At 42.6% G+C, this 13,522-nt stretch overlaps 1 protein-coding gene across 2 annotated transcripts in view; it reads left to right on the forward strand.

The window, feature by feature from the left end:
- Positions 1–8,707: 8,707 nt before the first annotated feature.
- The window catches only part of NUDT9 (nudix hydrolase 9), a 37,326-nt gene continuing 32,511 nt past the window's right edge, over positions 8,708–13,522 (forward strand). The window contains exons 1-2 of one of the 2 annotated variants that reach the window (XM_055435168.2): positions 8,708–9,076; positions 12,468–12,707. In XM_055435168.2, the coding sequence (XP_055291143.2) occupies positions 8,970–9,076; positions 12,468–12,707 (347 nt within the window). In that variant the 5' untranslated portion in view covers positions 8,708–8,969. The remainder of the gene's footprint in view (positions 9,077–12,467; positions 12,708–13,522) is intronic. The other variant, XM_055435167.2, reaches the window with a different exon arrangement.

The raw sequence follows: 13,522 nt of genomic DNA on the forward strand, positions 1-13,522 counted from the left end.
ACGTTGAGCTTCAAGCCAACCTTTTCACTCTCCTCTTTCACTTTCATCAAGAGGCTTTTGAGTTCCTCTTCACTTTCTGCCATAAGGGTGGTGTCATCTGCATATCTGAGGTTATTGATATTTCTCCCGGCAATCTTGATTCCAGCTTGTGCTTCTTCCAGCCCAGCGTTCCTCATGATGTACTCTGCATATAAGTTAAATAAGCAGGGTGACGATATACAACCTTGACGCACTCCTTTTCCTGTTTGGAACCAGTCTGTTGTTCCATGTCCAGTTCTAACTGTTGCTTCCTGACCTGCATACAGGTTCCTCAAGAGTCAGGTAAGGTGGCCTGGGATTCCCATCTCTTTCAGAATGTTCCACAGTTTATTGTGATCCACACAGTCAAAGGCTTTGACATAGTCAATGAAGCAGAAATAGATGTTTTTCTGGAACTCTCTCACTTTCTCCATGATCCAGCGGATGTTGGCAATTTGATCTCTGGTGCCTCTGCCTTTTCTAAAACCTGCTTGAACATCTGGAAGTTCACGGTTCACGGACTGCTGAAGCCTAGCTTGGAGAATTTTGAGCATGACTTTACTAGCGTGTGAGATGAGTGCAATTGTGTGGTAGTTTGAGCATTCTTTGGCATTGTCTTTCTTTGGGATTGGAATGAAGACTGACCTTTTCCAGTCCTGTGGCCACTGCTGAGTTTTCCAAATCTGCTGGCATATTGAGTGCAGCACTTTCACAGCATCATCTTTCAGGATTTGAAATAGCTCAACTGGAATTCCATCACCTCCACTAGCTTTATTCGTAGTGATGCTTTCTAAGGCCCACTTGACTTCACATTCCAAGATGTCTGGCTCCAGGTGAGTGATCAGGCCATCTTGATTATCTTGGTCGTGAAGATCTTTTTTGTACAGTTCTGTGTATTCTTGCCACCTCTTCTTAATATCTTCTGCTTCTGTTAGGTCCATACCATTTCTGTCCTTTATTGAGCCTATCTTTGCATGAAATGTTCCCTTGATATCTCTAATTTTCTTGAAGAGATCTCTTGTTTTTCCTATTCCTGTCCTTTTTAACAGGAACTTCTAATTAATATTGTTATTTTATGTTGTGGGAGTGGGTCTAGTAAGACCTTTCTATTGTTAGTTCTGATCTTGGCCAGACATCTTGGAATGTGAAGTCAAGTGGGACTTAGAGGGCATCACTATGAACAAAGCTAGTGGAGGTGATGGAATTCCAGTTGAGCTATTTCAAATCCTGAAAGTGATGCTGTGAAAGTGCTGCACTCAATATGCCAGCAGATTTGGAAAACTCAGCAGTGGCCACAGGACTGGAAAAGGTCAGTCTTCATTCCAGTCCCAAAGAAAGGCGATGCCAAAGAATGTTCAAACTACCGCACAATTGCACTCATCTCACACGCTAGTAAAGTCATGCTCAAAATTCTCCAAGCCAGGCTTCAGCAATATGTGAACCGTGAACTTCCAGATGTTCAAGCAGGTTTTAGAAAAGGCAGAGGCACCAGAGATCAAACTGCCAACATCCGCTGGATCATGGAGAAAGCAAGAGAATTCCAGAAAAACATCTATTTCTGCTACATTGACTATGCCAAAGCCTTTGACTGTGTGGATCACAATAAACTGTGGAACATTCTGAAAGAGATGGGAATCCCAGACCACCTGACCTGCCTCTTGAGAAACCTGTATGCAGGTCAGGAAGCAACAGTTAGAACTGGACATGGAACAACAGACTGGTTCCAAATAAGAAAAGGAGTACGTCAAGGTTGTATATCGTCACCCTGCTTATTTAACTTATATGCAGAGTGCATCATGAGGAACACTGGGCTGAAAGAAGCACAGACTGGAATCAAGATTGCCGGGAGAAATATCAATAACCTCAGATATGCAGATGACACCACCCTTATGGCAGAAAGTGAAGAGGAACTAAAAAGCCTCTTGATGAAAGTGAAAGAGGAGAGTGAAAAGGTTGGCTTGAAGCTCAACGTTCAGAAAACAAAGATCATGGCATCTGGTCCCATCACTTCATGGGAAATAGATGGAAAAACAGTGGAAACAGTGTCAGACTTTATTTTTGGGGGCTCCAAAATCGCTGCGGATGGTGATTGCAGCCATGAAATTAAAAGACGCTTACTCCTTGGAAGGAATGTTATGACCAACCTAGATCGTATATTAAAAAGCAGAGACATTACTTTGCCAACCAAGGTCCATCTAGTCAAGGCTATGGTTTTTCCCGGGGTCATGTATGGTTGTGATAGTTGGACTGTGAAGAAAGCTGATCGCCGAAGAATTGATGCTTTTGAACTGTGGTGCTGGAGAAGACTCTTGAGAGTCCCTTGGACTGCAAGGAGATCCAACCAGTCCATTCTAAAGGAGATCAATCCTGGGTGTTCACTGGAAGGACTGATGATAAAGCTGAAACTCCAATACTTTGGCCACCTCATGCGAAGAGTTGACTCACTGGAAAAGACTCGGATGCTGGGAGGGATTGAGGGCAGGAGGAGAAGGGGACGACAGAGAATGAGATGGCTGGATGGCATCACCGACTGGATGGACATGAGTTTGAGTGAACTCCGGATGTGGTGATGGACAGGGAGGCCTGGTGTGCTGTGATTCATGGGGTCGCAAAGAGTCAGACATGACTGAGCGACTGAACTGAACTGAATCTTGGTTTTTCCAGTGGTCAGGTATGGATGTGAGAGTTGGACTATAAAGAAAGCCGAGTACTGAAGAATTGATGCTTTTGAACTGTGGTGTTGGAGAAGACTCTTGAGAGTCTCTTGGACTGCAAGGAGATCCAACCAGTCCATCCTAAAGGAGATGGCTCCTGGGTGTTCATTGGAAGGACTGATGTTGAAGCTGAAACTCCAATACTTTGGCCACCTGACATGAAGAACTGACTTATTTGAAAAGACCCTGATGCTGGGAAATATTGAAGGCAGGCAGAGAAGGGGATGACAGAGGATTAGATGGTTGGACGGCATCACCGACTTATGGACATGGGTTTGGGTAGACTCTGGCAGTTGGTGATGGACAGGGAGGCCTGGCTTGCTGCGGTTCATGGGGTAGCAAAGAGTCGGACACTACTTAGCAACGAACTGAACAACTGAATTTTGTTAATTTAAGATGTATGTGTGGGAATGGTTCTGGTAAAAGTATATAAGGCCTTGATAAGACTAGCGAGTGGGGGCACTCTCTGTTCCCCTTCTGATGTCTACGTCAGAAACTTCTCTGTCCTTTTTTATACTTTAATAAAACTCTGCTACACAAAACTTCTTGAGTGATCAAGCCTGGTCCCTGGTCCTGAAGCTAAATCTTCTTTGGAGATCATGAATACGACATCGTGCACAGTAAGCTATCAGTAGTTTGACAGGCTCCTCCGTCCATGGGAATCTCTAGGCAAGAATACTGGAGTGAGTTGCCATGCCCTTCTCCAGGGGATCTTCCTGACCTAGGGATGGAACCTGTGTCTCTTATGTCTTCTGCATTGGCAGGCGAGTTCTTTGCCACTAGCACCACCTGGGCAGCAGTTGCTGGTAAACAGTAAGTGATCCGTTAATATCTGTTGTATACAAAATAAATGGAAAAGGGGGGAAACATTTGGAATTTTTTTTAGCATATCTATCAATTCCAGTAATCACCTACACTGCTTCCCTACTGAAAAGCACTTATTTCGCAATGTCTTTTGTCTGTTTCACCAACTATTATAAGATGCCCTTAAGTGTGTGCAGACCTGGGAGTAGACATCTCTGAAGGGAGATGGAGACCTGCAGGAGACCTTGCTGTTGGAGCCAACTGTGGCGCAGGTCCAGTGCCAGGGAGTCGGTTTTGTCTGCGTGGGAGTTGGTTTTGTCTGAGTGGTTGTGTAGTTTCTTAAACTGAGTCCACTCCAAACTCCCCTGAAGGAATGTAGTGTTTGGAGACTAGGATTTGAGGAACTTCTATGAGAACACCTTCCTGTTTTTCCTGTTCTTTGGTCAGAGGTTTTGTGACTCAAACTGCCTTATTCCTCTTCTCCCTCATGACTAATAAGTCAGCTGCTGCTGCTGCTGCTGCGTCACTGCAGTTGTGTCCGACTCTGTGTGACCCCATAGATGGAAGCCCACCAGGCTCCCCCGTCCCTGGGATTCTCCAGGCAAGAACACTGGAGTGGGTTGCCATTTCCTTCTCCAATGTGTGAAAGTGAAAAGTGAAAGTGAAGTTGCTCAGTCATGTCCGACTCTTAGCAACCCCGCGGACTGCAGCCTACCAGGCTGCTCCATCCATGGGATTTTCTAGGCAAGAGTACTGGAGTGGCTTGCCCTTGCCTTCTCCGAATAAGTCAGCTGAACTATTGATAATTTGGTTGATAAGCGGAGCCTTTTTTTTAACAGAGCCTGCCTAGTACCTTTCCAGTGTTGAAAAAGGGACAACATATCCACACTGAAGTCACTTATGCTAAGTCCCCAGTATTCTTGCCTGAAGAATTCCATGGACAGATGAGCTTGGCAGGCAATAGTCCAAGGGGTCACAAAGAGTTGGACACGGCTGAGCAAATAACTCTTTGTTCACTTCGTGCTAAACACCACAGAAGCAAACTAAAACTTCATACCCAATTGTGGCTTCAGCCTCTTTGAAATGGAATTTTTTAAAACCAATCAGCCTGGAATTTCCTGACCAACACTAGTGAAGTGATACCCATCATAAACCCCAACCTTCTTCCAAAGAAAGGTGATCTTGCCAGAAATAATAATGCTTTTTTTTTATTTTGACTTCCTTGTCCCTCTCCTTCCTGCTTTTTAAAAATTTTTGGCTGCACTGTGAGGCATGGGGGATCTTAATTCCCTGACTAGGTATTGAACCCAGGCCCTCTGAAGCAGAAGCAGTGTTCTAACCACTGACCCACCAGGGGATTCCTCTTTCCTGCTTTTAAAAACCTTCCATTTGTACAGCTCCTTAGAGCTCCTTTCTGTTTGTTAGATGGGATAATGCCTGATTCATGAATCATTCAAGAAAGCCAATTAGATCTTCAAATTCACTCAGTTGAATTTCATTTTTTAAATTTAAGCAGAGGTTAATGGCTGTCAACAACTTTGACAACAAAGTTTATCTGACTTCAGGAAGCCAAGTCCAGATAATTACTTTTTGAAAGGTTTAAGTATATTTTAATAATAGTACTTCGCTACCTGGATAGATTGTTAAAGATCATAAAATCTGGACACTACAGTGGTAAGGACATATTTTGTTTAGTAACACTGTAAAAGTGGGGTCTGGGGTATGCCATGCAAAAGCCAATAAGGAGGCCAGGTTGGTGGAAAGGCAATTGTGTTTTACTCTGGATGCTGGCAAGGGGATGGGGGTGGGGGGTGGTGGGTGTGACCAATGCCTGTCCAAAGGCTGCCCCCTGAAGCACCCTGTGGACAATCAGGGGGCTAGAACTTTTCTAGGCTGAGGGAGGGGCTACCTGCAGAAACAGCACAGTCAGCTCTGACAGTCATCTGGAAATTGGTCATTGGTGATTCAACTAACATCATCTTGACTGCTTTAAGTACAGTTAATTTTCAGTTCTAGGGTTGGTTCTTTTCTGCTTCTTGAGGCCAGTTCTCAGAATTGTGGCAGCTTATGTCATGCTTACAGTCTGGTCAACATGTGTTAACTTCACCTTGTGGAGCTTTCAGGATCTAAAAGACAGCTCACAGGATATGGCTCAGAATACCATCTATAGCCCTTGAGAAGGAACTAAGGGCCTTGACTGTACTTAATTGTTAAACTATTATTCTTTGGCCCCTTTGACTGTTTTCCTTAGTTTCTGCATGTTCTCACTTCTCTGATCAACGTATTCTTTGGCTAAAGTTCTTCCACAGACAAAAGGCAGGCAAGGATGTTGGGGACAAGGACCATAGGGTCTTGCTTTGTTTCAATACTGCAGTGTGAACTGAACTCTACTTCCCTGAAACAGAAGGCTGGAGACTATTCAAAGGCTGGAGTCTGCTAAGGAGTGGTAGAGAGCTGGGTGGGTGATCCATGTGACTAGGCCATCTGGGTTTAACAGGTATTTGTCAGAGGAGAAGCAGTAGTGCTAAAGGAAAGTTCTGGGTGGTAGATTTATACTACCAGGACAGAGAAAAGATTTCTAATTGCAAGCTTTCTAAACTGCCCCAAGAGAGGGGTCTGGGGTCTGACTGCCTATCCAGGTTTTGCCTGTAACAAAAGGGGATGAAGCAGATGGTGGGGGTAGGGGTTGATGCTGGGATCACTCTATGGACAAGACCTTAAGCTGCTAGAAGCCATAATAGAGTAATGAAATACAATTTATATTTTAAGGTGGGACAAGAAAAAATTAAACAAAATTCTCTGAGAATTGGGGCTCCTCCCTTCCTAACATGCAGTGTGTATTACACATTAACCAGAACTTCTCAAAGATCAGTTTGAGAATTTACAAAATTCTCAACCATAAACATCAATTTTTTCCCTTTATTCTAACCTTAGCGATGTAACTTCTTAAACGAAGAATGTTCTTTCCCAGCGCTCTAGGGGGTCATAGTAACTTGATGCTGTCTTGGCATGTGCTTACCTAGAGTATGTATTTTGGTGAAATTGATGTAAATGTATCAGTCATTTTGATGGATGACCCTTTGTCTCAAATATATATATCATTATACCTTCAACTTCTAACAGGCAGAATAGTTCTCAGAGCTTTCTGAGAATCTTCTTCCTGCATTAATATCATCAGTTCAGTTGCTCAGTCATGTTTGACTCTTTGCGACCCATGGACTGCAGCACGCCAGGTTTCCCTGTCCTCACCAACTCCTGGAACTTATTCAAAATCATGTCCATTGAGTTGGTGATGCCATCCAACCATCTCATCCTCTGTCGTCCCCTTCTCCTTCTGCCTTCAATCTTTCCCAGCATCAGGGTCTTTCCCAAGGAGTTAGTTCTTCACATCAGGTGGCCAGAGTATCAGAGTTTCAGCTTCAGCATCAGTCCTTCCAATGAATATTCAGGACTGATCTTCTTTAGGATGGACTGGTTGGATCTCCTTGCAGTCCAAGGGACTCTGAAGAATCTTCTCCAATACCACAGTTCAAAAGCATCAACTTTCTAGTGCTCAGTTTTCTTTATAGTCCAGCACTCACATCATCAGTTAAAATCATCAGTTTGGCTCAAATAAAATTCCTTTTTTTTCTTCTTGATAGTTAACTGAATTTTCATCAACAAAAATTTGGTTCAGTTTCCCAGTACAGAGGTTCAGATGGAGCCTTCATATGCCAAGAACTCTACAGTTTTCAGAAAAGTTGTTAAGGTGTCCATACCCTACCACCGAAACAGTAGATTACATACTTAAAAGGTAAATATCCACACACACACTTTAATAAGATAATGAGATACATGCACTGCAATATTCATGGAAGCACTATTTACAACAGCTAGGACATGGAAGCAACCTAAATGTCCATCAGCTGAAGAACAAATAAAGAAGGTGTGGTACATATATACAATGGAATATTTCTTTGCCATGAAAAGGAATGAAACTGTTATTTGCAGAGACCTGGATGGCTGTCATACAGAGTGAGGTAAGTCAGAAAAACAAATATAGTATATTAACACATATATGTGGAATCTAGGAAAGTGGTAAAGATGATCTTATTTGCAAAGCAAAAATAGAGGCACAAATGTAGAGGAAAAAAACGTATGGATACCAAGCGAGAAAGGGTGGGGAGTGGAATGAACTGGGAGAATGGGGTTGACATATATACACTATCATGTATAAAATAGATGACTAATGAGGGCTATGTAACTAGAGATTATCATACTAAGTGAAGTAAGTCAGAAAGAGAAAGATACTAACCACAGAATATCATCCATATGTGGAATCTAAAAAAAACCAACACATATGAATCTGTGAAACAAGCAGAGCCATAGACAACAGATCTATGGGGTAGGAGAGGAAGAAGAGACTTGTTCCTGGGAAGTTTGGGGTTAGTAGATACAAATTACCACATTTATAATAAAGAAAAAACAAGGCCTTAACGTACGGCATAGGAAACTACAGACAACATCCTGTGATAAACTATACTGAAAAAGAATATTAAAAATATATTTTAAAATGTGTATACTACTGCATCTTATAATTTCAGACCTAAAAAAAGATAATGACAAATCAAGTGTCAAACAAAAATCGCCTTACAAACTGTTCTGAACAACGCTGATTTACAATCACGGTTCAGCTACCGGCCGCCTCTGGAGTTAGATGTTGCCCTTGTCCCCTCCACGCTGTGTGGTTATTTCACAGCTGGTTTTACTCCTCCGCAGGTTTGCTAAGGCCACACACGTCAAAGCCTCGTGAAATTTACCCATGAGGTGAACATCTTGGTAAAAAAGGAACTGAAAAGCCTCAGATACGGGAATTCCAAGTCTCTCGCCTACCTCCTTTCCCTGTAACCCCCACTTGTAATCAGATATGACTAGGATTGTAACCCCTTCTTCCCTGGAAAAAAATAGGGGGGGTGCACACTTCTCCTAACCCCCTTCCTTTTTCTTCTCCTTTCCAACTTCTCGGTCTCCTTCATCCTCCCTTTTCCCTACCGCTTTCTCGATGGTACCCAGAGACCCCTGTCCAACGCCCCTCACGATCGCCGGATCCGCACGAACGAGAAGCCGAAGGCCGGCGCCACGCAGCCCGCACCTCCTCGCTTTGCGGCGCTGTCGTAAAGCGCCGTCGCGCAGCGGGGCATTACGGCCGGGGCGGCTGCTTTCGCAGCCCCGGGAGCTGGTACCCTGCGCGTCACTTGCGGTCGAAGTGGGCTGTTATCTTGGGAGGGCGTCTAGTCGCTATGTGTTAATGCGACTGACGTAGCTACTTCCTCTCCGGAAGCGGAGGGCCGCCCGGGTCCCGCTGGACACTCGGGGTTCGGGGCTGTGGGGCGGGCGGAGGCTGCGGCCCAAGCTGAGAGCTACCTCGCTCCGCGAGTCTCCCGCGGGCCGCTGATGGCCGCAGGCTTCCTGGGGAAGACTTTAGCCGCCGTGTCCCTCTCTGTCGCCCTGGCATCCGTGACTGTCAAGTCCTCGGGCGGTTGCAGCGTCGCGGCGTGCAGGTATTCCCGCTTCTGGCGCCGGCTCCTCCCGAGTCTTTCCGTTGCGGCTGGGAACCGGCTTCTGGTCGGGTGGTTTCAGGAGGCTCCGCTTGGGTCCCAGCTTTTTACAGCCCTACGCACGTTTTCGAAAAAAGACTCTAAAATATTTTACCTGCCTTTTGAGAAAAGCAAGTGGTGGCCCGCTTTCTTACGATACTTGAAATTTGTCCTCTTCCGTGAGTCACTAACATTATTTGTCCCCAGAGAGTTTAGCGAACCGTTTAAATGGTGTAAGATGAAAAGTGTAAGTCATTTCTCTACTTCTCCATTTCAGTGTAGATAATATATTTGTTATTTACCTCTTTTTAAAAAAATTTGCCTTGGATAAATTTAGGGATTTGTGGTATCTCATACTGTCTCCTCTTATTTCTTTCTCCTGGTTTCTGAACCCATGTCCTAGGTACCATGCCCATGCTAGGCATCGAGTAATAAACAAGTGTTGTGAGGCTGCCTTTAGGAGTGTGTGTGTGTTTTTAATTATTTTTGTCACGTCATTAGACATAAGGAAAATTTCTTCTGTTTGTTTCTTCCATTTTTTCCTTCTATCTCCCTCCTCCCCACCTCGCCCCCCCAACTCCAGTGATAGCCCTCTGGACTGGAAGGTTTTGGTTGAGGGTGCGTGAGCAAGAAGCAGCAGGTGGACACGCTGGAAACATAGCCTTCCTCTTCTGGTCCAGACTTTACACTTGTGGAGCAATTTCCCTGCTGACTGTAGCTGCCTCAACTTTATTTCCTCAGTGTGAACTGTACAGATATTAAGCCAAAGTTTCTGCTGTGTTCTTTAATACCTAATTCACCATAGAGGTTTTAGCCCTTTTCTTTACATTTTGGTTTTTTCCTGGGGATCAACAAGTACTGCAGACTTTTTGTTTGTAGGATGGGGAGGGAGAGAGGGCTGATTTCCGTGGTTACTGTCCCACTGCTCATGTAGGATGTTTCGGCCCCCTTATTTCAAAGGTATTAACTTCCCTGGTGGTTCAGACAGTAAAACGTTTGCTTGCAATGTGGGAGAACCTGGATTTGATCCCTGGGTTGGGAACATCCCTGGAGGAGGAAATGGCAACCCACTCCAGTACTCTTGCCTGGAAAAGCCCGTGGATGGAGGAGCCTGGTAGACTACAGTCCATGGGGTGGCAAAGTCGGACACGACTGAGCGACTTCACTTTATTTCAAATGTAACTCTCCGGTGGGGCATGTTGGTGGTGTTGGGGCTCTTTGTGTTTGTGGTGAGGAGACTGGGGTTATATGGGAGCTCTGTTATTTTCTGCACAATTTTGCGGTGAAGCTGAACTACTTAAAAAAACAAAAGTATTAAAAAAGCAGGTAGAATCCTTTGTTACTTTCCTCAAAGCACAGAGGGACTGGTATGTGGAAAATAAAAGCCATAATGCTCTTGTTGGAAAAAAAGAAGTTGACAAAACCAGTGAAAACATAGTGTTTCAAGCAAGAATGGTTTGAGTATCAAAGGAGTAAAGGTAATCTTGGGGAAATTTTGATGAAGGCTTCTAATACTTTTACTGGAATTGATTTGACTCTGATTTGACTTCAGTTCAATTCAGTCGCTCAGTTGTGTCCGACTCTTTGCAACTCTATTAACCGTAGCATGCCAGGCCTCCTTGTTCATCACCAACTCCTGGAGTCCACCCAAACCCATGTCTATTGAGTCAGTGATCCCATCCAACCATCTCATCGTCTGTTTTCCCCTTCTCCTCCTGCCCTCAGTCTTTCCCAGCATCAGGGTCTTTTCAAATGAGTCAGCTTTTCGCATCAGGTAGCCAAAGTATTGGAGTTTCAGCTTCAACATCAGTCCTACCAATGAACACCCAGGACTGATCTCCTTTAGAATGGACTGGTTGGATCTCCTTGCAGTCCAAGGGACTCTCAAGAGTCTTCTCCTTGACTATGAAGGTATAAAAGTAAAGTTTGCTGTATAATGCAGTTACGTATAAAATATAACAAAATAAAATAAAAACAAAAATTGATGAATTCTCTATTTGAAGACTTAGTATATAGATTTGGTTTTAACCTAACTTAGTTACCTGTAACATAAAATTTATTTTCCCTCCAGTTTTATCGAGATAAAATTGATGTACAGCACTCTATAAGATTAATATATCATAATGATTTGAAACACAAACATCATGAAATGATTGTCACAATAAGCTTAGTGAACATCCATCATCTCCTATAGATACATTAAGAAGTAGAATAAAAAATTTTCGTTGTGATGAGAACTCTTAGGATTTACTTTAATAGAGAGCAGTATTTGTTGTATATATCATGTTGTACATTATACCCCTAGTATTTATTTATCTTATAACGGGAAAGTCGTATGTACCTTTTGACCGCCTTTACCCAGTTCCCCCCTCCCCTTCACAACCTTTATGAGTGAGTTTGTTTTTTGAAGTATAATTGACCTATATAATACTATATTAGTTCCTGTTACACTACATAGTGATTTGATATTTCCATACATCTTAACATGATCTCCAGGATGAGTTTAGCTACCATATGTCACCATACAGGGATAACAGTTATTCTCCACACCTTAGATTTTTTTCATACACATGATTCATTTGTTTTGTACCTAGGAGTTTGTACCTCTTAATCTTATCCCGTTACTACTTCTTTCCACCGCCTACTACCCTCTCTTTTGGCAACTACCTGTTTTTTCTGTGTATCTATGACTGTGTTTCTGTTTTGTTACGTTTATTTTTTTGTTTTTTAGATTCCGCATATTAGTAGAATCATACAGTAGTTGTCTTTCTCTTTCTGACATTTCACTTAGCATAATACCCTCTAGGTCCAACCATGTCGTCACAGATGGAAATATTTCCTTCTTTTTTTTTAAATAGCTGAGTAATATTCCATTATGTGTGTGTGTGTGTGTGCATGATATCTTTATCCATTCACCTACTGATGGGCAGTTAGGCTACTTCTGTATCTTGGCTGTCATAATGCTGCTGTGAATATGGGGGTGCATGCATCTTTTCTAATTAGTGTTTTTATTTTCTTTAGATAAATATTCAGGAATAGAATTGCTGGATCATAGAGTAGTTATATTTTTAATTTTTTAAAGGAATCTCTACTGTTTTCTATAGTAACCACATCAATTTACATTCCCATTAGCAGTGCACAAGGGTTCCCTTTTCACCATGCCCCCACCAACACTTGTTATTTGTTGTTTTTTTGATAAAGATACTGCACCTTTATTCCAGTATGCATCAAATTAGGATTTTCTGATTTTTAAGTCTTTGAAATTGAAAAATTGTATTTTGGAGACTGTGAATTAGGTTCTTAATTTAGGTATTTCGTACTTACATAAAACATTTTTCTTTTTTTTTCCTCTCAGAAACTCACTTTCATCCTGCAGATTTCATGTTAATTCCAACATGATGTCTGGTTTTAATGGTACCAAAGAGAATTCCCACAACAAAGCTCGGACATCTCCTTACCCAGGTTCAAAAGTTCAACGCAGCCAGGTTCCTAATGATAAAGTGGACTGGCTTGTTGAGTGGCATGACTATAATCCTGTGGAATACACTGCAGTTTCTGTCTTGGCTGGACCTCAGTGGGCAGATCCTCAGATCAGGTGAGTAAATTAGCTGGTGTTAGGTGGGTAGGAGACTTTTGCAGAAGGTAACGGTTGTATTTGTAGATTTTCATTTGGGAGCAGAAAAATAATTTGTATCTAGTGCTTGACTTTAACTGTTTCCACATTTACTTGAATTTTTGCCAAAACTATTCAATTCATGTTTATTTATTCTTTTGGGGGTTTTATGATGATCTCTCCAAATAGGTAAATCTATTTTATCGTGGAGTTTTTTATTTTATGAAATGACAAGTGGTAGTTTCTGTTTTCATTTCTTCTGCTTGGGTTATCAGTAACATCTTTTGTGGTTATTTTCCAACATAGCTAGACTTGTGTTTGAATCTGGATTACTCACAACAAGATGATAAAATTTGACCAGTGTGAGAAGATAGAAAAGAGCTAGATAAAGGAGAGAGGAAAGAGGGGAAAAAAAACTCAAGCAGAAATGTTTTGATTAGAAGTAGAATGGCTGAATGAATACAAAAACAAGATCTGCATACATGCTATCTACAGGAGACCCACTTCAGACCCAGAGACAGACTGAAAATGAGAGGTTGAAGAGAGAGATTCCGTGCAAATGGAAGTCAAAAAAGCTGGAGTAGCAGTGTACAAATCAGACAAACAAGACTTTAAAATAAAGCCTGTTACAAGAAACAAGAATGCCACATAATAATCAAGGGATCAATCCAAGGAGGAGATACAGCAATTACAAATATTTCTGCACCCAGTAGAGGAGCACCTCAATACATAAGGCAAGTGCTAGCAGCCCTGAAAGGGGAAAGTGGCAGCAACACAATAATAGTGGGGGACTTTAA

This window comes from Moschus berezovskii, chromosome 5 (assembly GCF_049115385.1).
Source record: "Moschus berezovskii isolate FMDL1 chromosome 5, NW_MosBer_1.0, whole genome shotgun sequence".
Lineage (NCBI taxonomy): Eukaryota > Metazoa > Chordata > Mammalia > Artiodactyla > Moschidae > Moschus > Moschus berezovskii.